The 26,284-nt window shown below is 37.8% G+C and overlaps 1 protein-coding gene across 6 annotated transcripts; it reads right to left on the bottom strand.

Annotated features, from left to right (window-relative positions):
• Positions 1–931: 931 nt before the first annotated feature.
• slc6a5 (solute carrier family 6 member 5) lies at positions 932–24,811 on the bottom strand. Of its 6 annotated transcripts, none has more exons than XM_077712424.1 (16): positions 24,709–24,811; positions 19,848–20,225; positions 18,789–18,939; positions 18,257–18,388; positions 17,987–18,160; positions 16,449–16,599; positions 14,953–15,085; positions 13,964–14,098; positions 13,778–13,881; positions 12,697–12,821; positions 12,484–12,596; positions 9,560–9,691; positions 9,324–9,423; positions 7,722–7,822; positions 5,650–5,817; positions 932–4,869 (listed from the first exon to the last, which is right to left on the bottom strand). In XM_077712424.1, the coding sequence occupies exons 1-16, from the start codon at positions 24,781–24,783 to the stop codon at positions 4,717–4,719; spliced, it is 2,325 nt and encodes a 774-aa protein (XP_077568550.1). In that variant the 5' UTR covers positions 24,784–24,811; the 3' UTR covers positions 932–4,716. The 6 variants fall into 6 exon arrangements, with proteins under 6 accessions (XP_077568550.1, XP_077568551.1, XP_077568552.1 ...); XM_077712425.1 differs by lacking the exon at positions 24,709–24,811 and adding an exon at positions 20,989–21,118; XM_077712426.1 differs by lacking the exon at positions 24,709–24,811 and adding an exon at positions 20,693–20,974.
• Between the last annotated feature and the right edge of the window lie 1,473 nt (positions 24,812–26,284).

Here is a 26,284-nt window from a genome sequence, read left to right as displayed (position 1 = left end):
CAATAAACATTAAAATTGTATGTAATTTGTTTTTTATCATTATTTTTGATGTACTGCAATAACAATTAGGAGTGATGTCACTTTTTGTTGGTGCCTAGAAAAAAGTGAAGTTTCTTATATTATTCTAACTAATGTTTAAAGACATTCATTCATTATCTCAACCGGGGTTCCAGCACCCCCGCGACTCTAATGAGGATAAAGATTTAAAATCCAATCAGCCTACCATGCATGTTTTTGGAATGTGGGAGGAACCCAGACTACCCGGAGAAAACCCACACAGGCTCGGGGAGAATATGCAAACTCCACACAGGTGGACCGACCTAGATTTGAACCCAGGATCCCAGAGCTGTGAGGCCGACACACTAACCACTCATCTGCCGGACCTTCAGAAAAAAAGATGCAGTAAAAATAAAAATGGTTTGGAATGCCACTATTGTATTATTTTTTATAAGGATATTTCAAGTGCCCTCATAGATGGAAAATAAAGAATAGTACTTACTTCAACCAGCTACTCGCAGAACCTATGTATCATACATGCAACATGTATGTATAGCTTTGATTAAGTAATTGGGGAAAAAGGAGGGGGTTATTGTGGAATAGTAGTCACTATCACATAGTGTCAGACAGGTTTTGGTTCAGTTGGGAGCACGAGACCGGTGTAAAGTTATTTGGATACGACTTGACATGAAAATGCGAGCTATTGAAAGAGAGTCAAGCATGGAAGCAGCACACGTTGTACCCCCTGCCGGAGGGCCTCTTCACGCATTTCATCCTTTGTCTTTGATCACAATATCCAAGAATGCTAATGTTTTCACAGACTTATGGAGCCTTCAGAAGTGCCTTTGGATGACAGCTCGGGTGCAGGCTCATCTGGTGCTGGATGGATTGGCAGTGTTCAAACAAGCAAATAAACAAGTATGAAAACAATAACATTTATTGATCATAGGGTATACATTTCATGGTATAATAGCGATATATTATTGGCAAAGATACTATTATTCAATTGCATTTCTATACACAAATACAAAATTGGAGGTAGGCCTCAAAGATTGATGACAAGTGAAAATAAATGCATTTCACATATATATTATATATATATATTGATATTTTTTTTTATCTTACACTAATTCTAAAACATATATTTCTCTATATAGCTACTCTGTTTTTTTCTGAATGAAATAATGTCATGTCAGAGGCACATATCTATATCCATAGGCAGCTGTGCCTCACAGAGAACACACAGAAAAGTATGACATTACTCAAGTAATTAGAAATATAACCTATGCAGTCATAGGTCACACAGTAAAGTGCCAAACTGACACAAGAGACATAACAATAAGAATACCGATACCTATACGGGACAGACAATAAGCTTTTCTGTGGTGGTGTATCTGAAATACATACTATATTGTACTCTTAGAAGACATCTATAAGGCCAATGGTTACCTGAAGATGTTTTGTAACATATTGGCAAACACCAAGATATACTGCATGGAACATGTATGGCAGTAGCTAATCCACCTATGCATAAATCACATCATTATTCTTCTTTTCTCTTTTTGAAATCATTTTCTTCTTTGGTTACTGCCAAAAGTGAATTTGCAGCCACTGTGATAAAAGATATTCATTAGTTCAAATTATTAGCTAAAGGTTATTTTCTTATCCTCTGATAACTTCTGTTTCCTGTAAAGATAAATCTATCATGCAGACATACAAATAGAGCGAGAAAGAAGTCACTATATATGGACATTGGTTGAGCAACACAAACTGCACATGCAAGCTTATTAGTCTCATATTTCGTGAAGCTATATGAATGAAGCCCCCAACATGAAACAAAGGACGTGAAACACAAAGACACGGATGGATATTACTTTGTCCCTTGAATCCATGATAATACATTTCAGGGCACACAGAGGCTTTTTACTCTGCAGGGTGTTTTACAGTCCACCATTTCCCATGTTTAACATTGTGGTTAGACATACAGTTTATGAACTTTTTTTTTAAATTTTTTACTCTGGTTAGAACTTCAGGCCTTCCAGCATTTTTTGGGAAAGTAGGTGGCGTGTACTCCTGAGCATCTTTGCTCTCTCGGAACACCCCTGCAAACATGATCATTACCCAACTACAGTAAAAACCAACCCTTGGGCAAACAAACACACACACACACAAACAAGGGCATACACACATCACATTTGAATGACTGCAGCCAAAATACACTCACTAAAAGCAACATTCTAGAGTAAACAAGCTATTTGCCAAAAAGTATTCATATGTGATTATGTTTGCATTTTTTGTTTCCCAATTTTGATGAGATGTTCTCAGTTTTCAGTTCATGTGGTAGCCTTGGCTTGAAGAGAATTTGGGACAACTATTATTGCTTTCCAGCAAAACCCACTCACCCACCACTCCCAAAAAAAAAATGCATCTGTACCACAATTAAACTTGCTCATTCACTGTGCCCAAAGGCTGAAAGCCACAGCTTATATTTTAGAATATTTTCTGTATCGTTGTTCTTAATAAAACAGCAAATTTAGTCTGCATATGCGAAATCCAGAATATATTGATTTCTGCACCAGCAAAACCAGTACCAACACATGACAAATCCAAAGTTTCTTCTGGATTTATTGTTGTGTTTGTTAGTGGTTTTGCCGGTACAGCTCTTTGATCAACAATTCTTTACCAAACTATATCATATCTTATAATTTGTGGTGAGAAAAGGGAAGCATACCTCCTTGCAGTAATTTGCTAGCCATTCATTCATTCATTCATTCATTTTTCATAACACTTATCCTCACAAAGTTCGCAAGGATGCTGGAACCAATCTCAACCAACTGTGGGGAGTAGATGACCCCCCTAAATTGGTTGCGAGTTAATTCCAGGGCACACTGAGACAAAAATAACATTCATGTTCGGACAATTTAGAGTGCTCAACAGGCCTACCATGCATGTTTTTGGGATGTGGGTGGAAACCAGAGTATCTGGAGAAAACCCACGCAGACATGGGATTGAAACCTCGACTTTAGAAGTTTGAGGCAGATGTGCCCAACACTTAATTAACGTGCTGCCCCCAGACTGAATATTTACATAAAACATGTTTTGATTGTGTCCAAAAAGACTCCCGCAAAAGTGTTCCACATAGCGTATTGTTTTCCCGCATTGCACCAAACGCCTTCATTCCTCAAACTAGCAGAGTCATTTGATGGAATTGTGAATACCTGAGACCCTGTTTTCAAGAGGACATACAGACAAGCTAAAGACAGACATTTGTCTGAAATAGCAAAGAGGTCTCCGGAGCTACCTCAAGCAACAGACATCAACACATCCAGGAAAATGCAACACCAGGTGTATCACCCAGTCATAAATAACAATTGCTCCAAACATTGTGTGACGTGACAACACAAATACAAAACATACACGTTTGTACGTACAGTATACAAAGACAATACACACACACCCACACATATTCATCCTGTCGTGCTAAATCTCTCTTCTGCTGAAAACGACACCTATATTCTTGTATATGCATACTTTTTTGCTACATCATCTAATTCTGTGAGCAAGCCAATTAATGCGGCACACACTGATGTTTTCACAAATGGGTATTAAATCCACAGTACATACAATAGCCTACTGCAATATATATACGTTGCCTAAAATAGATGCACAGTGACTAAGAGGCTGAGTTTTCGAGGTGTATAAAAGTTAAATGGCTTCTTCGTAGTAAACTAAAGGGCAGATCGGCATGACTTTTATCAGATAAATGCAAGATAATTGAGGATAAAAGAGGAATCCCCGGGGTTCAGAGACAAATATCAACCCAAGTATGTGTGATTACTAAGTCATCCAAGGCTAAATGTATCAATGAAAGTAGTGATCACAATGCATTTACTGCTCTACACAGACCGAGTAGGCACAATATCCTGATTTTCTCATTTCCACTATCGCTATTTGCTCGAGCAAAACAGCAGCAAAGCAGTGCTGTTTATGAATACACATTGCTGGGAAGAAAGTAAAATTAAAACAGCTATCATTTTCTTTTTTTCTTTTTTTTAAACATTGACACAGTCATAATATTTCTATTGCCTATCCACTATATTTCTGTGTATGGAACAAAACAGAGATCCCAGCCAAGCTTTATGAACCATTGTCTTTTGTCACCCGAGTGTATTGTTCTGCGTCTGCTTGTGCTGAGACAATTTGTTACTTTTTTTGTTTTGTTTTTATACCAATATGTCTGGTCAAACACAACACACACACACACACACACACACACACACACACACACACACACACACACACACACACACACACACACACACAACCACAGACACACGCTGCTGAGTGAACAGCTAGATATTGCAGCTCTGTCCATTTGTGACGACTGGCCACAAGGAATCAGAGTCCCCACAAAGGTTGTAGTTAAATGAGTACGTCATAAATATAAAGTAATGATATACTGTCAACTGTGCAGCGGCAGCGGCAGCAGCAGTGAAGATGATTCCCCCTGGGCATCAACTCATCCCTGACAGAAGAGTGAGTAGTACAGAGCAAGATGAAAGGGACAAGGTGACTATTCCCAAAATCACACTAGGAGGCAGGCGGTAGACAAAGGACAAGGCTGTGAAGGACTAAGTGGGATAAAAGAGGCAGAGGAAAGTAGGAACAAAAAAAAAAATCCTTTGCTAGGTGCCAAGGGTTCTTCTAGGGCCACGGACACTAGAAGGAACTCAGTTGAGAGTCCGTCGGGGGAAGCTTGAGGCCGAGGGAGTTGGTTCCCAGCGGGTCTATCATATTCTTGTAGCGCTCTCCCCGGTGTTTCATCAGGAAGGGACCCCAATCTGGCTGAGGTGAGCAAACTAGCTTCAGGCGCTGCAGGACGAGGCACATAAGTTGTTGCATTATTCACTCTCACCAATGCAGATGATGTGTGCTTGTGTTTGTGTGAACTCGTGTCCCAATTATCCTGATATATATCCAATTATGTCGAAAAACCGAGCCCGTCTCCGAGGGGTCTCGGTGTTCCCCGCTGTCGGAAAATATTCAGCCCCACCATCCCTCCAAATATAATCTGTAAAGATGTTGCTGCATTAAGCTTTAGGGGGGAAAAAAGTACCTGAAAGTCATATAGTATGGGAAACAAAACAAATTAAAAGTAGCTGATTTCACATTGGCTTCTGTTACAACATGCACACTAAACCCTTGAAATCTTGTTGTCTGATTAAACAGACACCCAGTAAATGCACCCTCCTCCTCCTTCCAACATGATTAAGCCAACATAATTAAACAAAACAAGTACAAGAATGGAATGTGATCTTGAAATTGAGCTGTGAAAAACGAGCTGTCTCTACTCCCTTTTTTGTTTTTTGATTGTCATCCAAATTTCATCGTGTATTCGCCAAGTTACCATTGTAGCGATTCCATTATATTTTAAGAAACGTTTAAAAATGCTTATTCAAAGCACTGCTAATAAAGAAAGGATTGATCATGAAAAACTGCGACACTGGCTTGAGTTACAAGGAATATACGGGGATGTTTAGACAAAGAACAGTAAGGTTCAGAGTAAATGAATACTCATCTGACAACACGTGTTTTTCCTGCTGATGAGGATCAGATTGCTGATTTGCCAACAGTGCATATCTCAGTGATTACCTCAATTATGGTACCAGGGGCGAGGTACATCTTGATGACAAACATGATGGGGATCCAGATGACGGAACAGATAACCATAAGCCATCCCATCACCATTGACCAGGTGGGGTAGGTGTACTCCTCGTATGTCATCACACTCCACTGAGAAAGACTCAGAATCAAGATGCCCTGCATGAATTGAGAACACATGTTTAACTACACACAGTGGAACTTTCATGAAAATTAAAAAAAAATATGATCAAAGGGTAGTTATGTGTAGATTATATTAGATTAAATTAGATTAAAATTGTATTTCATCCCATATTTGGGAAATTTCTTGGTTGCAGTAGCAAGACAGATACAAGACACAGAAGACATTATAGACCTAGATAAAATAACTGGAGCTACACGCAGGAGGTTACCACACAGTCCCTCATTAGTCTGGAGGTTTTAAAGATCTTCCTTGCCTAGATCCTCCTAAATTGGCCCATCACGGAGAGGTTAATAGTAGTGGTATATATTAGCATAAACAAAGTCAGGAAAGCATATAATTTTGCAGAGGACCCTCAATGTTTTTCAAAGTACTTTCACTTCCTTTCTAGGCATTGCAAATTCTTTGAGAAAAAGGCACTCTTCCACATCTATACTACAACGTTTAATTCCCATCAAATTGCTAGCTTGCTGCCCCAAATATCTAGGGAAAAAGGTGCTACTTCTAGCATTGTTAGGAGCCGTAAATAATAACTATTAAAGGCACTACTATTCCACACCGCTTAGAAATAAGGACTAAAGACATACAAATGTGTGCGATAGAGAAAACAATAACGAAAAACAGCACTTTCAACTGGACTTGGAAAAAGACAAGGAAATGAGCAAAAGGGTTAGACAGAAATAAATTAGTATGAATCGATGAGAACCCCAAGAAAATGGTATCCCATTGAGAACAGCAGGACCAGCCCAGCCGCCTGTGGACGCATTTGTCATCGTCAGCGCCCCTGCTTTGGTGCTACAGCAATTTTCAGCACAATTACTAATATATATTCTGTCTGGTGGGAAATATTGAAATGCTGAGCAGCTCTGTGAATTGGACACACTCTGCCAGATATCATGTGACCGCACACATCACTGAGAGTTATTTTTCAAGATGAGGCAAGAGAGAAAAATGCATAACCTTGCCTAAACATCTTTCTCAAAATATAATAATAATAATAATAATACGAGTAATCTTATGAGATGTTAGCAATAAATGAGTATTTTCCTTGTAATTTATTGTATATTTTGTCCATTTTCCACATAAAAATATATATTAACCTTTTGGAGCACAAATCATGACTTTTTTTCAAAAACTTACAGGGCACTCATTTAAAAAATCATAAATCAATGCCTGTCAATGGCAGCCACTGATTTAAGATTTTGGATGTCTAGCGCCACCACTGACACTGAAATATGAGCATTCACGCAAATCTCAGTTGAAATAAATTTGACATTTGCCAGGCATGCAATGAGTTAAATACTACAAAGAAAAACATATTTACAATTGAGTGTTACTCGGGACCGTAATCTGTGTATTTTGGTTTTAATTCATTTAAATGTAGTCATTGTAGCTTTTAGCACCATTATCACCATTGCATTAACTTAATAAATTCATTTATATTGATATAAATTTTATATTAAACATTTTTTACACTACAAAATTGTACTATTTTAAGAAATCTAAAGAAATTTACAGTTGACAAGATGAACAAAAATGACTTTGAAGCCATTGGTTCCAATGAAATATAAATGAAAAACAACGATGTCACACTACAACTTGATAGTGTTTGTAATTAAAATGGAAAATATAAATAACACCCCCAAAACTCGTATCCAACTAACTTCCCATGAGGTATCATGACACGAATCGTGAAAGAAGTCAATTTGCATTTTAGCATTTCAGGGGTAATGGAACTTCAAATGCAATCAAATGGACACTTGGAGCTGTGGGAGTGTTTGGCATACATTTGTGCTTGTGTGTGTGTGTGTGTGTGTGTGTGTGTGTGTGTGTGTGTGTGTGTGTGGGGTGTGTGTGTGAGATGCAGAGAGAAAAAACAGACCGTCAAAATGGTTGGTGTCACAAAGGCCCAGCAAAGCCTCCAGAAGTGATTGGGTTGAAAACCAATCATCATTTCAATATCCTCGCAGAACCTTTGCAGGCCTGCATAGGCGGGAATGAAATAGAAGTAGAAGTTGCATAAAGTCACAAAAGTGGAGTTTAAAAGGTCCCTAAAACGAGATGACAAATTTCAAGCCAGCGCACATCATCATTCTCCGGCTTCACTAAAAAGGAGGACGACGGAGCAGGTGGTTTCATTTCTCATTCCTGCTTGACAAATGAAACTGAGTGGCACCAACAGCCAGTCAATATGTCATGCTATCTGACAGCCAGGCAAACTGGAGGTGAAGAGCTTCATCAATGCGTGCGTGTTTGGTTTTACAGAAGAGACATCTACTAACCAAGACAAGAATACCACGCTAAGCACAGATGCAGGGGTGGGCAAACCAGTCCTCGAGGGCCGCTGTGGTTGCAGGTTTTTGTTCCAACTGATCCATCACAAACAGTTTGACCAATTACATTTCTGCTGAAACAAAAAGTAACTGACTGCAATCCACTGATAGTACTTTTAACACACCAGATTGATGGAAAGTTTTCCTCTCAGGGGTTGAAACGAAAACCTGCACCCATGCGGCACTTTGTGAAATAGTTGGACCACCCCTGTTATTTTTGCAGGTCATAAAACCTTGACTGCACATTTTAAGAACAGTTAAAGTGAATTCAGAGATGTATTTGCTTATTTATTGATTTATTTGTCAATAGTATTCTACGGTACATATTTGGAGGTAATTGCTTAATCACGCGAATATTTTTAACTATAGTAGCAATCAGTTGTGAAGATTTAAAAAATAATTGGCACAACCTTGCAAGTCTGCTAAAAAATAGACTAAGCATCAAAGCCTTTAAATATTTATGATTTCAAATGTTTGTGTGTGGTCAAGAAATAATTAGGCTAAACCACAGGCTCTGTGTTTGTGATGTAAAATAGAATGATAGGGAATTATTGCAGTTTGTTGGTTGTCAGATAAGCAAACATAAAGTCTAGCTTCTATTTTTCTTAAATACGTAGTTTTATTTTATCCCTTTTAATTCAGTGTTTACATCCTGCCGCTCATATTTAGGTTTTGCTAATACAGCAGCACCCTAGTTTGGAGAAAGAGTGACAATGGTTGGCAGGAAATAGAAAGTGTGGTGTGTTAATGTACAAATAAACACTTCATTTTTTTTTTGGAATGTGTGAGGATCAGTAGAAAAGTTAAATGTGTGTACTGGATAAATGCTGCAAGAAATGTTGAAAAATACGGAATATGTGAGCCCATAATAGAGGTGTATTCAAATAATTTAAATTGCATTCATTCAATTCTGTAGGGATTTCAAGTGAAATATGCTCCTTATTTACTATCTTGTAACTTGAGTCGGATCATGTCCCAATATTTATTTTTGAAAATGCTAATTTTTTGTGCTAATTTATGTCTGAGCAAAAATAAAATACAATCATCAAACACAAAAATTCTAAATTAATCCTGACTATCACCCAAATGTAATCCCCGGAAATCTGAGGAGGTAAAAATATTATTTAAAAAAAAAAAATGTCTGTACTTACCATAGAGATAAGAAATCCCCACCAGCTCAAAAATGGCAATGATCACCAATGAATAGGAGGCTGCATACGTGTCCACCAACTGCAGCATGTACATGCCATTCTATCACACACAAAGACATTATTACAGCCTTTTTTTCCACAGTGTAGGTTGACACGTTCAAAATGCATGAACCCAATTAAAGTACTGTTTTCAAAAATGCTTTGGAAGGATTTTCATTCTCTGGAGCGGATCATACCTCTGTGATCATGGGAAATCCCAGGAAGAAAAAGCAGAAGCAGCAGACCAGGGTGAAGATTGGTTTGTGCTTCCTCAAGTATTTAGGGAATTCGTCTGACACAGAGGTCACAATGGTCTCGATAGTTGCAAACTGAGAAAGGCAAAGGGGGTGAGGCAATGCATGAGAATGATACATGGCATCATTAAAGGGACTGTGTTACGAATTTGAAAGCTTCTAATCATGCTACAACTCAGTTTTCAATTCATCTCATCAATATACTATATTCTCCATTCCCATCTATCAGTGAGATGAACTTAAATAAATGCTTAGTACTGTATTTATTTCATCTTAAGCAAGAACAGATTGAAAAACAAATCAATGTGAAGAGTTGGGATTGCAACAGCAGAGTTGACAGATGGAGACTGTCAATAGCTGAAGATGGTAAAAAGCAAGCAAGACAAAAGCAATCAAATGACAGTAGGGGACTGTGTTTTGTGTATTGCATAGCTTTCTCCTAGTGTGAGTGTGGAAGGAAAAAAAAAAAAAGTGGCACCAATCTAGCCACCTCGTTGCCTTTCTCCTCCTGAGCTCCCAAAACTAATTTCCTGCCAACGTCCCAAGTCGATTACAGTCAAAAATGCTTTCTCGGTTTCCTGCAAACAGACTGCTTCCTAAAAAAAATGTAACAACATTTACTCCTGCGGTTGATTTACCTCCAGCTGTATCGCCTTTGGTTCTTTGCTCAACATGGGGGAAGGCAGTTCTTTTCTAACTGGAATTGTTTACAAAGGATTAAAGGTGATTTGGATGTGGGAAGACAATTGTTAAAAGTGGTCCTACACTACAATAATCGAGTCCATCTTTTTGTCAAATCCGTTATGTTATGATAAATCTTATTTAGGATAGACTAATGTACAATTGTCATTAGTACTGTCAGACATTGGTTTATAATTTCACATATTGCTTGCTTGCACTTTACAACATTTGTAATACATCACAGTAAGAAACATTGCCTCTGGTGATTGAAATGTGGGTTGGAAGGAGAAAAAACTGGATGATGCTAATTTGTTCCTAATTAAACATTAAATTTGACTTGTTTTTCCACCAAATATTAAGGTCAGTTTAGCTTCTGTCACGCCAATCACCACAGATCCCCTTCTAATACTTTCACGGAGCTGTTCATCCCAAATCTGTCCCATTGGGCAGCATCAATGGCTAATTTTGTTAATTGGGTCAATGAGCGCCGCAGTAACCATTTAGGGAGCGCAATGGTGGCTATAATAGTTGAAACAGTTAGACAGGGAGTTTCAAGCAGACATAGTCGACAATGAAGTTTGTTTGTTACCGTTTGGCCGTGTTCGTGCATACTAATATGTACTCTGGGGGCATTATCAGACTTTGGAATTGAGGAGTATAGTGGCCATGAGAGTTTTAGCATTTCGGCAATTCACTGAGCTCAGTGAACTGTGCCAACTAACTTGGGGCTGGGAAACTGACAAATCTTTGTTGTGACCAGGGAAAATAAGCCAAGACGTTAGGCAAACTGTTTCTGTACGTAATGTGAAATCACAACTTCAGTTGCCAAGCTCTAATGTATTGAATCACAAATTACTTTTTGTTGTAGTCTTTGTAGATTAGAAGATGACTGTATGAAAAGACAGTAAAAAGAAAACTAACATTTGCTTGATATGTAATCTTTTCTATTGGTTGATTTTATACATGTTTTAAAGACAAGATGAGTCTTTATCAATGAGCAAAGATTTGTAAACTGCTTTTCATCAAGATAAAGGGTAAAAGTGTCCTTATATAAACAGGGAATATAAGTCATTCTATAGAGTTAAAGAAATTACTTCAAAAGAAAGAAAAAAAATATTTACAGTTTGGAATTGAACATAAGAACAGACACAAAATCCTGTGTTGTGAAAAACTGAAAATGTAACTATTCTGGTCAAAAAAAGAAAGCTTGTAAATCTGAGGACATCAATTGTGAAATACACGGCTGGCAACATAAATTGTGTGGTTGTTTCACTTCAGGAGGGCCTGGTGCACATCAAAAAAAATATTGCCTCATGAAAAAAGCCCATCATGTGGAAATATCACGGCACCATCTCAAAACCAAGAAGTCAAAGCTTGTGCTTCAAAGCATAGTGACAAACTGGTTCAGACTTTTGTATTTAATTTGTATTGTATTTAATATTTTGCATTTAAGCATGTGCTTTTCTCTTCAGAATTGCCCTTTGGTCAACTAAACAACAGATTATCTGTATGAATGGATATTTTAACTACTACTAATTTTAGAAAATGGATGCGTCACTGACAGAAGTCCTGGAATGCACTGCATTAGAAGCTGATTGTCAACATGTATAAGGGCATTTAATTTACCAATTTGAAAGCATCCAAAGAACCGTTACTTTTATTAGTACATGGTATTAGAAGTAAAATAATCTCCACTACAACTGATTATTTTGAGTTGTCGATTAACATTCAGGTTTTTGGAGTGGAAACATGCAAGTGTGAGGATACTTGAAAAGGGTCAAAATAAGAATTGAGCCCTAAAACTTAAAACTACGACCTTTGTGTAGCCATAATTTTAATGCTGTATACATGTACTAGATCAAGGGTGCCAGACTTGGGTTGGTTCGAAATTTGCCACTCATGATTTACTTTTCCGGGCCGCACAAAATGATGTGGCGGGCCAGATTTGAGTCCCCGGGCCGCCACTTTGACACAGGTACTAGATGTTTGCAATTACTTTACTATTAATTCTAAAGAATGGTGTGTTTCAGCCACCACTGAAAAGTTTTCTTCCTCATATGTAGAGGAGGAAAGACATATTGGATGGTTCAATAAAGACTGTGGGTTTATCTTGGGAAATCTCCACCTTATTTATCACTGCAGCACACTTATTCCAGAAATAAACATGCAATAGTGTTAACGGTTACCATGGTATCCAAACCAAGAGTCAGGAGCATGAGAAAGAAGATGATAGCCCAGAATGGAGAGAGTGGAAGTCTGGTCAAAGCCTCTGGATATACCACAAATGCTATGCCTGGGCCTGAGTGCACACACAAACACATGAACAATACATATGAACCTGCACAATATTATTATGTGATTAATAGCTCAAGATGGCGGACACTGGCTTGATTCCCTACCTTCATCTGCCACCTGATCAATAGGCACGTCCAATTCATGTGCCATGAAACCAATGACAGAAAAAATGACAAAACCAGCAAATATACTTGTGGCACTGTTTGTGCATGATACTATGATGGTGTCCCTGTTGAGGAAAGAAAGGAGAGGGAGAAAATCATCTTACAATTTGGAGTATTTCTACTCTCTTTACTGTAAATAAATAGTCACCTAAACCTGCTGTAAATATAAGTCTAAATTCAATCCAAATAGGAAAATTAACACAGGAGGAAGTAAGTCTTTAACCTGTCAACAAAAATACAGGAGCACCCTCTATTGGCGGAGAGAAAAAAAACATCTGTAAAAAGGCAGTACTAATGTCAACTGAACCATATATTTCAAAATTATTGTATTTTTATCATTTCATATTATTATAAATAAATGTATAAAGGCCTCACAATGAATGGAGTCATCATTTGTGCATGAAAGGGTTAGTTTTTTTAGATTGATCGCAAGTGTGTTTTTTGATACTGTTGTCAATATTTTTTATTATTTTTATAAGAAAGTGGTAGCTCACCAATAAAGAGCACCAAGGTATCCTAAAAGTAACATTTCAATAAGACAAAAATACAATTAATGAAAGGAGCTACATAGCAGAATGGTTTTGTTTATGGATGTTGCCTCTTTTGAATTGTCATGTATTTCTTATTAAGGGCGCAAAACGTTTTCCCATTGACTAACGTTTGCCTGTTGGTATACAACTGGACAAATCAGAACATAAATTAATATATGCATATTAATTTTAAAAACATTATCAACAAAATATTGTGTAATGGGCGACCGCAGATGAGTGGTAAGCGCGTAAACCTCACAGTTCTGGGGTCCTGGGATCAATATATAAGTAAATGAATAAATAAATAAAATAAATCTTACAGCAACAAAAGAAAAGTGTCTTCAACTGTTGAAGTTTTTCCATTCAAATAGTGAACAACACCTATTTTATTTTACAAGGAAGGTTTCTGTAGTCCATTTAAATGTATCACTGCCGTCAAGGTGACGATTTGAAGTCATTTCCCAGAGACAGTATACCTTTTGTATATTTACCTGTAGCAGTTATTGTGAAACTTATTGTAGGAAGAAAGTGTGATCAGCCCTCCCCAAGCAGCAGATAGAGAGAAAAATATTTGAGTGGCTGCATCCTTCCACACCTAAAGGGGGAGATACTCGATGTTAGGAGGAGGAAAGATCATTTAATCTTTACAAATACATCAAAAAAATTGCATTGTGCACCTTTCCATCCATAAGTTTCTCCCACTTTGGTGTAATGAAGTAGAGGATACCATCAAATGCCCCAGGGAGTGTCACACCTCTAATCAGCAGGATTACCAGCACCACGTAAGGAAAAGTGGCTGTAAAATACACTACCTATCAAAAGAATAGAGCAGCATAAATAACATGTATTAATTTTAAACTGGTTCTATTACATAGTATTTTCCAAAGTAGCCTACTAAATAATACTTAAAGGGAGTGGAAATGTTTTTTTTTTTCCCTGAAGGAACTCAAATGTGAATTATAAAGTTTTTAATCAACACAATTATTCAAATCATTATTATCATTATGCCAGGTGGACAAAATATCAAGACACATAATTTTGTCTTTTGGAAGGATGCATTGGCTCAACTTTTCCAAAAGATGGCAGTAAGCTATAAGATTAGTCTATACACACATGAGCGAACGGGCAGCCACCAAGGGGCAGGTGGTTAGCTACTTTTCATATATTTTAATCCTTTTATTCATTCATTTTCTGAACCGCTTTAACCTCACAAGGGCCACTGGGGTACTGGAGCCTGTCTTAGCTGATTCCGGGCCAAAGGTAGTGGACACCCTGAATCATTGCCCATCCAATAGCAGGGCACAAGGAGACCAAGGACAACCATTCAAGCTTACACTCTTTCCTGGGTCAATTTTTAGAGCATTCAACCAGCCTACAGTGCATGTTTTGAGGGTGGAGGAGGTAATGGGAGTACCTGGTAAAAACCCACGCAAGCCTGGGGCGAACATGCACACTCCACACAGAGAGAACGCAACTGGGATCGAACCCTCAACCCAGAAATGAAAAAGTGAAATTCCGTTGTATTCTACTTTGAAAATCAAATTTGGCATTACATTGGGGCAAATTGACCCCATGTTTCTGTTTCTTTGCGTTCAATTGTGGAAAACTACTTATTTTCTATCATTGTCAACACAGTTTTCCAAAAGGGTAAGTGCAACCAAGTTACCTTTCCTGATGTCTTGATTCCTTTGGCTAAAGAGGCGTAGACAATAATCCAGGCCAGAAACAGACAACCTGCTAGAGGCCAGCGAACGTCACCCGGAAATTCAATGCCTTTGGAGATGTGCAGAACATTGTACCTGCAGGAGAAGGTACAAACAACAACACCAACACACAACAAGAATCATACTGTAAATAGTGTCAAATGTTATGTTACCTCATTAGCTAATTGAATAACCAACCAGTAGACTATGAAATTAAATTACACACCTGAGAATAATCTTAACACCCGTTGGAAAATTGCTTAAAAATGTATTTTGTACATTGCAAAAGCAAGAAGGGGAGGATAATAAAGGGTTTTAACAACAACAAAAATTCAAAGGCCTCATCCCCTTCAATGCAACAAAACTGCCCATTATGACTTTGCCAGGGAGATTCATTTGAAAGGTGGAAAAGAGTTTTCACAGGTAAAAAAAAAAAAAAAAGTTAACATGAGCTACTGTTTTGGACAATCATGTTCCCCTGATTTAAATCCTATAGAGAACATTTCGGAATGCATGTCAAGGGAAGTCAATAAAATTTGCCACAGCAATAGCATCCTGGAAATAGCCGTATAAGGCATGCCCAATCGAATTTTTGAAGTAATAAGCACAAATGGTGAAGTTAGAGATTAGTGAGTCCGACTGAGAAAAGAGTTTTGGTCGTTTTTTTTTTTTTTTTTTAGTGATGGTACTAAACGTTGACCAGCTGATAAATAGTTTATTTAAGTTTATTTGTTTAGTTTTCCTTCAATAGATCATTTTTTCAACCTGCTTTTCAATGACACCCCCTTCTTGGTTTTGCATATTGTAGCTCACGTGTCAAAGTGGCGGCCCGGGGGCCAAATCTGGCCCGCTGCATCATTTTGTGTGGCCCGGGAAAGTAAATCATGAGTGCCGACTTTCTGTTTTAGAATCAAATTCAAATGAAGAGTATAGATGTAAATCAAATTTCCTGATTTCCCCCTTTTAAATCAATAATTGTCATTTTTAATCCATTTTTCTGTGTTTTAGGACAAAAAGCATTTTGTAAAATCTAAAAACATATTTAAAAAAGCTAAAATAGACATTGTTTTAGATCTATAAAAAAAATTAATATTCAGGATTTTTAATCCAGTTTGTTTAATCCAACCCGGTCTGACACCCTTGTTGTAGCTTTACGTAAAACCTTATTTAGATCCAAATTTACTGATCCTAGCTATTTCTCAACTAGCCTTAAGAATTTGATCAGGACTATATAACACCACCAAAAGTGACACATTTAATGGCATTTCCCACCATTACAATTTGTATCCAGGAGCCTCCAAATTAGGTTTGACTCAACTCAGATGATATTACATCTTAAGGAAGTGTGTTTCTAATTCAACAAAGATGACAAATATTCTCATCAATTTTGAGTGTCATCAAAAATATATTTGCACAAATGCAACATTTTTTTTTCTCACCAGCTCGACGATTCACTCACTTGAAGTACTCCTCACTGGGGCTGACATAGGTCTTTCCACCTTCCACAGCTGTGTTTAATAGTTTGGTCAGATTTCCAAGAGTAGTGGCAGACAAGCAAAAAGAGGAGTTCTTGATTGATGTCAAGTTATTTCCCCGCAAGATGCAAGAGTCTGTTCCAAGAAGCCAAATGCATCAGATATACACACAAGAGAGATTTCTACGATGATTAGACGATCAGTGTTTCCAAACTATTCAATAAAGGAGAGCAAACAGCCTAATGTATATTTGGTATTTAATCAAGCACAACAAAATATACTTAATCTATCTGTCATTGGTTTATATATAAACATGCTTTTGTGAATGCACAAATGTATTGTAGTGAGTGAAACCTTTTTTGTATTAATGATAACACGTTGGCCAATAAAATACCATTTAATTGTTCTTACTGTCATTATACATTGCAGGTATTACTTTTAGTAAGTTAATTTCATGCAATTAAAACGTGAAGTTGAATAATATCGCAATGCGCACACACATGCTGAAGCAGATGTGTGAAATGGCCTTTTTAAAATACTTGACGACATTTATATACTTCGTAATAATATATCAGGTTGATATTTTATGGAACTGTTCTTGGGTATCTTTTTCTCTTTGAAAAGGTGTTCTAATTTTTCTTTGAAAATGTATTCAGGCGATGTAATTTTCAATCTGTCACTTGTAAAATAGACCTTTGCCCCAACAAGAGACTTAAAGATATACAGTCTTAAAGTCAATATCGATAAGATCTTAAAATGCTTCAAAACACATCAACGTGTAACATCGTAAACCAGTGAGAATTACTAACAATGAATTAACAACCAATTCGGATTTATTTCTTACTTTTTAGAAGATGTATTTATCTCTGACAGGGATTGTTTTTTTTTTGTTAGGCACTTAAACTACAGTATTCTACAAACACTGATGACAACATTTTTGTGTATGTTACTGAAAATGAGAGATGGAAAAAAATAAGGATTTCAGCGTTTTGGAGAAAGGCTGACAAAGATTGCAGTTCTTAAAATAGCCAGATGGGGTCAGAGCTGCGCACACCGCAGCACTGCAGCACTTGCTCAGTCAGTACAGTAAATATGTCAAGCAAGCAAGTTTTTGTGCTGAATTCACACAATCTTAACAGGCAGATATCTGAAGAAATTCGTTAAATTTCGATACAAATTCCACGGGCATTGTTTTCTAACGCACGTATTGATATTTTACCACACTCAAAACATTGTTTAACCTTCTCAATTTTGCACTTAACTAAATAACGACATTAGGAACGCTCATATTGCAATTTCATTGATTAAAATATACAAATCGGACATGGAAAACTAGAGAATAATAATAGAATTAAATTTTGTATCGCTTTTAATGAAGGTGTTTGACTGGAAGAAGATTCATTATTACGCAGGACACCACAAGTGAGAAACGTGACGCATTGCGCATTGGGCACTCTGCGTGTGCGTGCGTGTGTGTGTGCGCGTGAATAGTGAAGGTGTGTCGTGTGTGTATGTGTCTTACCTAAGAGCAGCATGTCTTTGTCCTTACAATCCATCGTGTTCCACGCATTCCTACAGTTAGCCCATGGCAGTGAGCCCTTCAACGAAGCGAACAGGTAGTACAGTGTCCAGCACATAATAATATTATAGTATATGGCTATCAAGACAGATATTATCAACATGGCAATCCCACAACCTAAAATAAATAAATGACACGAAATATATCAATTACTCTGAAGGAAAGTAGAGACTAGGGAATGTTGTTCCACTTGACTGCGGGCCTGCAGTGTACCTTGTAGAGCTGGGATGCATTTCCACACCGACACGGGACCCTGGCTGGCAAACTGGCCCAGGGACACTTCCAGTAAAAAGATGGGGATGCCGGCGATCCCCAACATTGTCAGGTATGGGATCAAAAATGCACCTGCAGGGGGATACAATAATTGACCATAAAACACTGCAATACAAAAAAAAAAAGGGTGTGGGTGGTGTTTGGTGTGGTACAAGTTGCATAAAATTGTACATATTCGTACTAAAAATGTATATATTACTCCTTGTAAAAATAAATAATAATTATAATGCCAGCAAATTAAATGCACACACTTCTACACAATTGTTAGTGATGAAACAATGCTATTTTATAATAAAAAGTGTATATTACAAGTGGCAGTCTTAGTATTAAAAATATGCTTGTTGTTTTTCTTGTAAAATATTTTGCAAGTGTAGGCCTTGGTAAATTCAAGCTATAGTTTCGTTTGGGGGCAAGTAGTGAGTTTTTTTTCTCTTTCTTTTCTATTTAGTGTACATCTTTAATGCTCTCTTACCTCCACCATTCTGGAAGGCAAGATAAGGAAACCTCCACACGTTCCCCAGTCCCACAGCATAGCCAACCATGGAGAGAATAAAATCCAGTTTATTGGACCAGTTTCCTCTTGCCTTGTTCTCATCCCCTTCCTCGTTGTCATCTCCGTCAGCCTGGGAGAGGGGAAAAAAAGCCAACAGATCATTTTCAAAATAATCTTAATTGGAAACATCCCTGGGGATAAAAAAAAAAATCTCTTTTTGAATCAACGAATTTCAGAGGGGGTACTCCACAATCTCACAGACCACCCTTGAGAACATAAAAGTGTCATTAGTCACTATACACATGGTATAAATCCTATTACATCTGCAGCATCAGAAAAATATCGCGAGATCAACAATGCAACGCAGCTTAAGAAAACATCTTGCTCAGCAGAAATTTGCATGCAAAAAATAAAGCACATAATTAATCAAACCTTTAGAATTATACTCATTTAACATTGGCTGTCATTGACGACTCTAGACGTCCATTTTATATTGATTGGGAGAGCGATCAATTGCTCCCAGTTAAAATGGATTGGAAGAATAGCGTCGTCAATAGAAGTGCATTCACAGCCAACCATCCCAGTTTAAAGGAGTTGGACATCTATCGCTGTCAATGCCAGGCAAGGAAAAAACGGAATAATTCAAATACCTTCTAAGTACTTTTATTTAATTATAATGACGAACAATAAAAATATATATATATATTTGGACAGCATTATCATCACCAGGCTGGGGTTAAGTTTTTTTTCGTTACTAAAATAGTCACTTGCCTATAAAGGGATAGTTTCCAAATACCTAAGGCATTTAAAGTAGTGCTCTGATTTGCATGGCAAATTACAACTGTATTATTGAGCAAAGATACAGCCCCAAAATGCATGCCAAGTAATTAAAACTCGAGTATTTCGTTGAGTAAAACACATGTGGGTTTGCTTAGATTTAACAACGTAAATTTCAAGATAAAAGTGAAAACATGCTCAGTCCTATCACAAAAGTGGAATTGCATGCAATCACACTTTCGGTTGTTGAAACAGACTTACATAGGACAGAGATCCAGTTTGGACAGACATGTTGCCATCCACCCCCAGTATGACTGTGGTCTGGCTCATCGGGGTCCATTTGGACTCAGTATTGTTCTGTTGCGCCCCATCTCGGAACGACGAATTGGTCGTCCCCGGCGCCGGGACGACCGGTGGATTGTTTTGGAACGTCCCATATGCTTTACCACCCTCCGGTCCTGCCGGTATATTCTCCGCGGGACAAAAAGTTTGGTTCTCGTTGCATGGGGGAGGAGGCGCCTGGTGCAGAGGAGTGCCCGGCTGAAGGGGGTTGATTTCGGGCTTGTTGGTTATAAATCCGTCCGTTTGCTGCGTGGGGATGTGGGCCCCCGGTTGTTGGGACATATTTACCGGCTCGTCCTAAAAACGCAGGACGACAAAGTACGCCAGAAGTGTTAAAAGTATGAGAGGGAAGGTAGGATGCTGCACATTTCGGCTCTGGCGTGGAAACGGTGAGAAAAAAGTGCCTATCTGTATACGTTTTGGGGGCGCATTCTCTACTCACAGCTCAGGGGTCTGTACAGGCTGAACGAACGCGTGTGTGCGTATTAGTGGGAGGGAGTTGCTTTGTGATACCCCCTCTTCTGTCGTTCTGCAGGATTCTTTAATTTTACGGCCCATTTCCCCCTCATGTCATTCAGCCACACACTCTCTCTCTCACACACACATACACGTACACACACGCGAGCACAGATCCAAGATTTTCTTCTTTTATGGGCAATAGACAAGCTGCCGCGGGTCTCTGCGGCTTCTCTCTCCCGGGAAAGCACGCGCGATCATCGGCGTTAATGCGAGCTGACCCGGGGCGCACAATTATAAATGGCTACCTGGAAATGCAGCCCCTCGGGGAGGAAGGATGACTGAGAGGGGGGATGAGCGTTGTACTAACATGAACTCAAATTGTTGTAATTGCTCCAAAACGACTTGATGAAAAAACGAAGCTTTGAAAACACAACTCCTTTGTGACGTGGTACAAAAGCACTGGAGTAAAGTTTGACGGGTAGCATTTCAGCACCACAGACAGCGCCACGAAGATAAGTCCAAAGAGGAGTCGAAAGTGTTTAAAACGAATGGAAACCCGCAAGCGAGGAAGAGAAAGGGGTACTGGAAAAAAAACACTTACCATTCTGCTGAGTTCTTCAAAGAGGCTCAAAAGTGTAGTGGGGTTGGGGGGTGGGAGAGGAGACGGGAGGTCTGAACGAGCTGACTTCTTCGTGTGCGCACTAAACTAGAGCGTGCACCGATTTTCTTTCTTTGGCTCCGTACGTCAGTGCAGAGGAAGGTGCCCTTGGCGGGACATTTTCTTGATAATAGCACTTTGATAAATCATTTGGCCTCGTGGATTGGGATTTTTTTAAAGGTACACGCCACACCAAGATGACAGTATGTTGGTGCGTGTGTGTATTCACACTATGGACTGGGCACGTGTCACACGCACCTGAACGAAAGCTGGAGATTGTGGCAATGCACACTTAAAAAAATATTTTACCCCGGCCCAAGTGACTACAGCATGTGTGAACGTAGTCAAAATGTAGACAAATAAATGGAAGGGTTACAAGACTGACAGAAATGGTCACATTTAAGACACTTCCAAAACACGTTAATGGTGTAAATACTTAGGCCTACTAATGGCAATGCTCTTGAACATTGGGTTGGGGGTCTTTGAGCTTTATCATGGTCCTAACAATTAAACCAAAGTGGGTGGGGATAGTATCTTAAATCACGTGTGTTGTGATAAAAGCAAATAGCTTGCGCTGGGGGCTGTGAAGAGGAAAAGTACATGAGTTCCTCAAATACTGCATTGCGTATGTATAGTTCCCAAGCCTTTTAAAAAGGGGGTATGTATGAATATGAATATATATATATATATATATATATATATATATATATATATATATATATATATATATATATATATATATATATATATATATATATATATATATATATATATATATATATATATATATATATATATATATATATATATATATATATATATATATATATATATATATATATATATATATATATATATATATATATATATATATATATATATATATATATATATATATATATATATATATATATATATATATATATATATATATATATATATATATATAAAAATATAAATATAAATATACACACACATATAAGTAAATAAGTATTTAGTCAACCACCAATTGTGCAAGTTCTCCTACTTGAAAAGATTAGAGAGGCCCGTAATTGTCAACATGGGTAAACCTGAACCATGAGAGACAAAACATAAAATAACTTTGTTTGATTTTTAAAGAATTTACTTGCAAATTGGACTGGAAAATAAGTATTTGGTCAGCTACAAACAAGCAAGATTTCTGGCTGTCAAAGAGGTCTAACTTCTAACGAAGTCTCCACTCATTATCTGTATTAATGGCATCTGTTTTAACTCATTATCGTTATAAAAGACATGTCCACAACCTCAGTCTTACAACCTCAGTCTTTCACACTCCTAACGCCATTATTGCCAAGACTAAAGGGCTGTCTGTCAAAAGACACCAGAGCCAAAATTGTAGACTGAATCTGCAATAGGTAAAACGCTTGGTGGGAAAATCAACCATGGGAGCAATTATTAGAAAATGGAGGACATACAAGACCACTGATAATCTCCCTCGATCTGGGGCTCCATGCATGATCTCACCCCGTGGCGCCAAAATGAAAACAAGAACGGTAAGCAAAAATCCCAGAACCACACGGGTGGACCTAGTGAATGACCTACAGAGAGCTGGGACCACCGTAACAAAGGCTACTATCAGTAACACATTGCGCCGCTAGGGACTCAAATCCTGCACCACTGGATGTGTCCCCCTGCTGAAGCCAGTACATTTCATAATCCTAGAGTGGCCTAGCCAGTCTCCAGATCTCAACCCCATGGAAAATCTGTGGAGGGAGTTGAAAATCCATGTTGCCCAAAAACTGCTCTAGAGGAGATCTACACGGGGGAATAGGCCAAAATGCCTGCAACAGTGTGTGAAAAGCTTGTGAAGAGTTACAGAAAACGTTTGGCCTCAGCTATTGCCAACAAATGGTACATAACAAAGTATTGAGATTAACTTTTGGTAATGACCAAATATATATTTTCCACCATGATTTGGAAATGAATGATTTAAAAATTAAACAATGATGATTTTTTGTTGTTTTTTTTCTTCCACATTATGTTTTTCATGGTTGCGGTTTACCCATGTTGACAATTACAGGCTTCTGTAATCTTTTCAAGTTGGATAACTTGCACAATTGGTGGTTGACTAAATACTTATTTGCCCCACTGTTTATATATATATGCATTTCTATCTTCTCTTTTTTCATGCGGCAGTTGAATCTGAGCACCTATTTGTATCTCAGCTAAAATGGGATTGTACTGCTGCACCGTTGCCTAGCGACAACACTGTAAACAATTGAACAGAAAATTAAAAAAGTGAGCATTCGTCCCGTTGAACATCTTTCTGGAATAATCACCCTCCAATAAACAAAAATATATTTGAATTGTAAAATGTGATTATTCTCAAAGTGCCAGTAACATTATCAGTTAGTGTGATTTGACAAACATCAGAAAATAGTCCAAAATTGTTGTTGACTGGCATAATGGGAAAATTCAAACACAATAGTACTTTGGCATGGATTTTTTTTCCATTCGCATGCGCAAGGCTTTGCTTTATGCACACTGCATGCACTCCCTGCAAATCTGCCTCCCTTCCAGATAAGAGTGGAACCGCTGTATTAGCCCTGGCTTTAATTACATTGTCAACTGGGAATAATTGTAATTGATTCGTGCCCTTAACACAGATGCAAGCATTCACGCACAAGCACCCCCACACATCTTAGAACACATTTCATCACTCTATTTTAAATGCATGGATTTTGCCAAATATTTGAGTAGATATAAATACATATCTATATTTTTTTAAACTCAACTTTTAAGTAATCAATACTGTTTAAAATGAGGAGAAAGTGTTGCTTGAGGCTGGTTAATTACACATGCGACTGTAATTAATGGCTCCCTCCCACTGTCGAGTGGGTGATAAGCAACATCATCCATCCGAGGCGCCTGAAAAGCAGTGATTCAGTAGTGGAGGTCACCCAGAGGCCTGCGACTACCATCATCATCATCATCACCACCATCACTCTTGGTTGACAGGGACCCTCACACGTACAATATAGCCTATATTGGCACTGACTTTACCATGCGCTAGGCCGCTGCCTCACAAGGCTAATCTGCATGGAACTGTATGAAGAAGCACTGACTATCTTTTGAAATTGGGACAGTTAATCATTGGATGAAGATATTTAAATAAAAAAAAATCAATTATAAAATGTTGCTATTTTTGGGGTGGAACTTTAAGGATGATATGTGCTACAAAAAAAAGGTGACATTCAGTGCTGGTTAAAATAAATAAATAAAAAAGGCTGGTAAAAAGAGATTTAGTTTAGTGTTTTAAAAAAAAAAAACTATTATAGAGCCAGAGGCACTATTGGTCTCGCATTTACACATTTATATACACATTCCAGTTTGAATATTTGGTTATGTATTTAAAAGTAATGCTGTTATTGGCATGGTTAATCCTAATATTTATTTATTTACTGCAGAATTTTTTTTCTCTCATTTGGTAAAGATGAATTTTGAATACATCTATTGTTTGGGTTCATGAAAAACATACTGTATGTGATGTTGTTCCACCTTGTTTTAAAATGTGGGTTGTTTTATTGTATGGAAGGAAGTGCATCATCAAGAATCTTAGCTCCACAATTGTAACCACTTTCAAACCTTACATATGATTCCCTATAATTAATTAATGGCACTTACTGTAAATGGCGGCGCGTGGTTATCATGTAGACCAGGGTGGCTAACGAATTTCACTCCAAACAAACAAGATGACATGTTTCACCAATCTGGTGTACTACAAGTGTAGTAATCAGTTGATTAAAGTCATATGCTGCTTGTTTTAGCAGAAACTTGGTTAAACTGGATGAGAAAAAAAAACATGACTGAAAGCGCCCCTGGGGACCAATTGGGAGACCCCTCTTCTAATAGCTGGAACTGTGTTCATTACATTCATCTTAGATCTTCACTTTGGTTTGGTGCAGACAAAACTGAGCTCAAATTCCTGAATGCATTTGAGACATCACAAAGACTGATATTTCCAAACTTATAAGAAATATTTTTCACTAATATTCCAGTCAGTTCTATGTTGGTAAAGCAGCCAGAGAATTCATTTACCCAATGTTAAAAGACACCTTCCCTACCCTGCACTTACCTAGGAATCACGTTCTTCCTGCCAGCCATGCACCAGTCCAACTGTCTGAAACAATTAACAGGTTTCACATGTTTATAATAGGGTTCTTTCCATGTATTGATTGCATGTGCTGAATACATTTTCATTCACAATACAAGTACAAGGCTGAACTTCACTGGACAGTGAACAGTTATGGCAAAGCAAATGGATGAAAGAAGACAATAATTGCATAAAAATGTCTTAGTCGTGCATTTCCGTTGCGGAAATCTTGCAGCGTTTGCATTAGATATGCATTGCAATTTTAGAGGATGAAATGGCACAAAAAAATCAATTCAGTGCAGCACGGGTAGCAGCAAAAGTTATATGTGGCCATAGAGAAATAGATCTGGTTGATTATGAAAGTAAATTTAAGTGAATAGGTAGTGTTCTTCACATGATAACGAGATCAAAGTTTATCTTAAAGTGTCACAAGTCTTTTACATTTACAAGTCAGTTAATATGGATAAAGATAAAAATAACTTTGGAAGTCCAAAACCAGGTAATTCTTCTTCTTTTAAGAACACACAAATCCTTTTTGGAAATCGCAGGAAAAGTGAGAATATGGGCCACTGTAGCTTGAAGCGCTGGGAGTGGATTGATTGGAGATGTAATTGTTCATTGATATATTAAATGACTGTAAATGATGGTGGGTTTGGGATTGTGCCAAAAGAAAGTGACAGAAGAATGTCTAATGTACTGTTTTCAATGTGGGTATTTTTTTTTTTTAACAAACCTATCATTCTTTTGTTTGGGGTGAAAGGCCAATAATCCCCTATGGCAAATTTGTAACCCTGTCTGCATTTCCCCAATGTAGAATATAATGTTGTCAATGTTGTATTTATTACAATGACAAATAGACAAAATTTACTTTTATTCTCCTGGGACTTGCGGTAAGCTTCCTAAATTGGTTGCCAATCACAGACATCTTGTAGATGATAAAATACATTAACATAAATAGGCCTTCACGCTACTGTGTTTATTGGATTACTGCACATTTAACCAAGCGACTAAAAGAGCAACGCCCTTCCTTCTTGTCATTTGGAGAAGGCGACAAAACAATGGTTTATCTGGAATATGTGTTTGTGTTTGTTTTTCTTCACTAGGGGG

This window comes from Stigmatopora nigra, chromosome 3, assembly GCF_051989575.1.
Source record: "Stigmatopora nigra isolate UIUO_SnigA chromosome 3, RoL_Snig_1.1, whole genome shotgun sequence".
NCBI lineage: Eukaryota > Metazoa > Chordata > Actinopteri > Syngnathiformes > Syngnathidae > Stigmatopora > Stigmatopora nigra.
Note: the sequence above shows the minus strand (reverse complement) of the source record. Positions and strands in the feature narration are given on the sequence as shown.

Bases quoted from the DNA above. Each gene is read 5' to 3' on its own strand.
- slc6a5 (XM_077712424.1), bottom strand. From the start codon at position 24,783: ATGTCATCTTGTTTGTTTGGAGTGAAATTCGTTAGCCACCCTGGTCTA. The intron at 9,692-12,483 runs GTAACCGTTAAC...TGCCTTTCTCAG, and splicing joins CTCTTGGTTTGGATACCATG to TTTGCAACTATCGAGACCAT. The intron at 7,823-9,323 runs GTAAGTACAGAC...CCGCCTATGCAG, and splicing joins GGGGATTTCTTATCTCTATG to GCCTGCAAAGGTTCTGCGAG.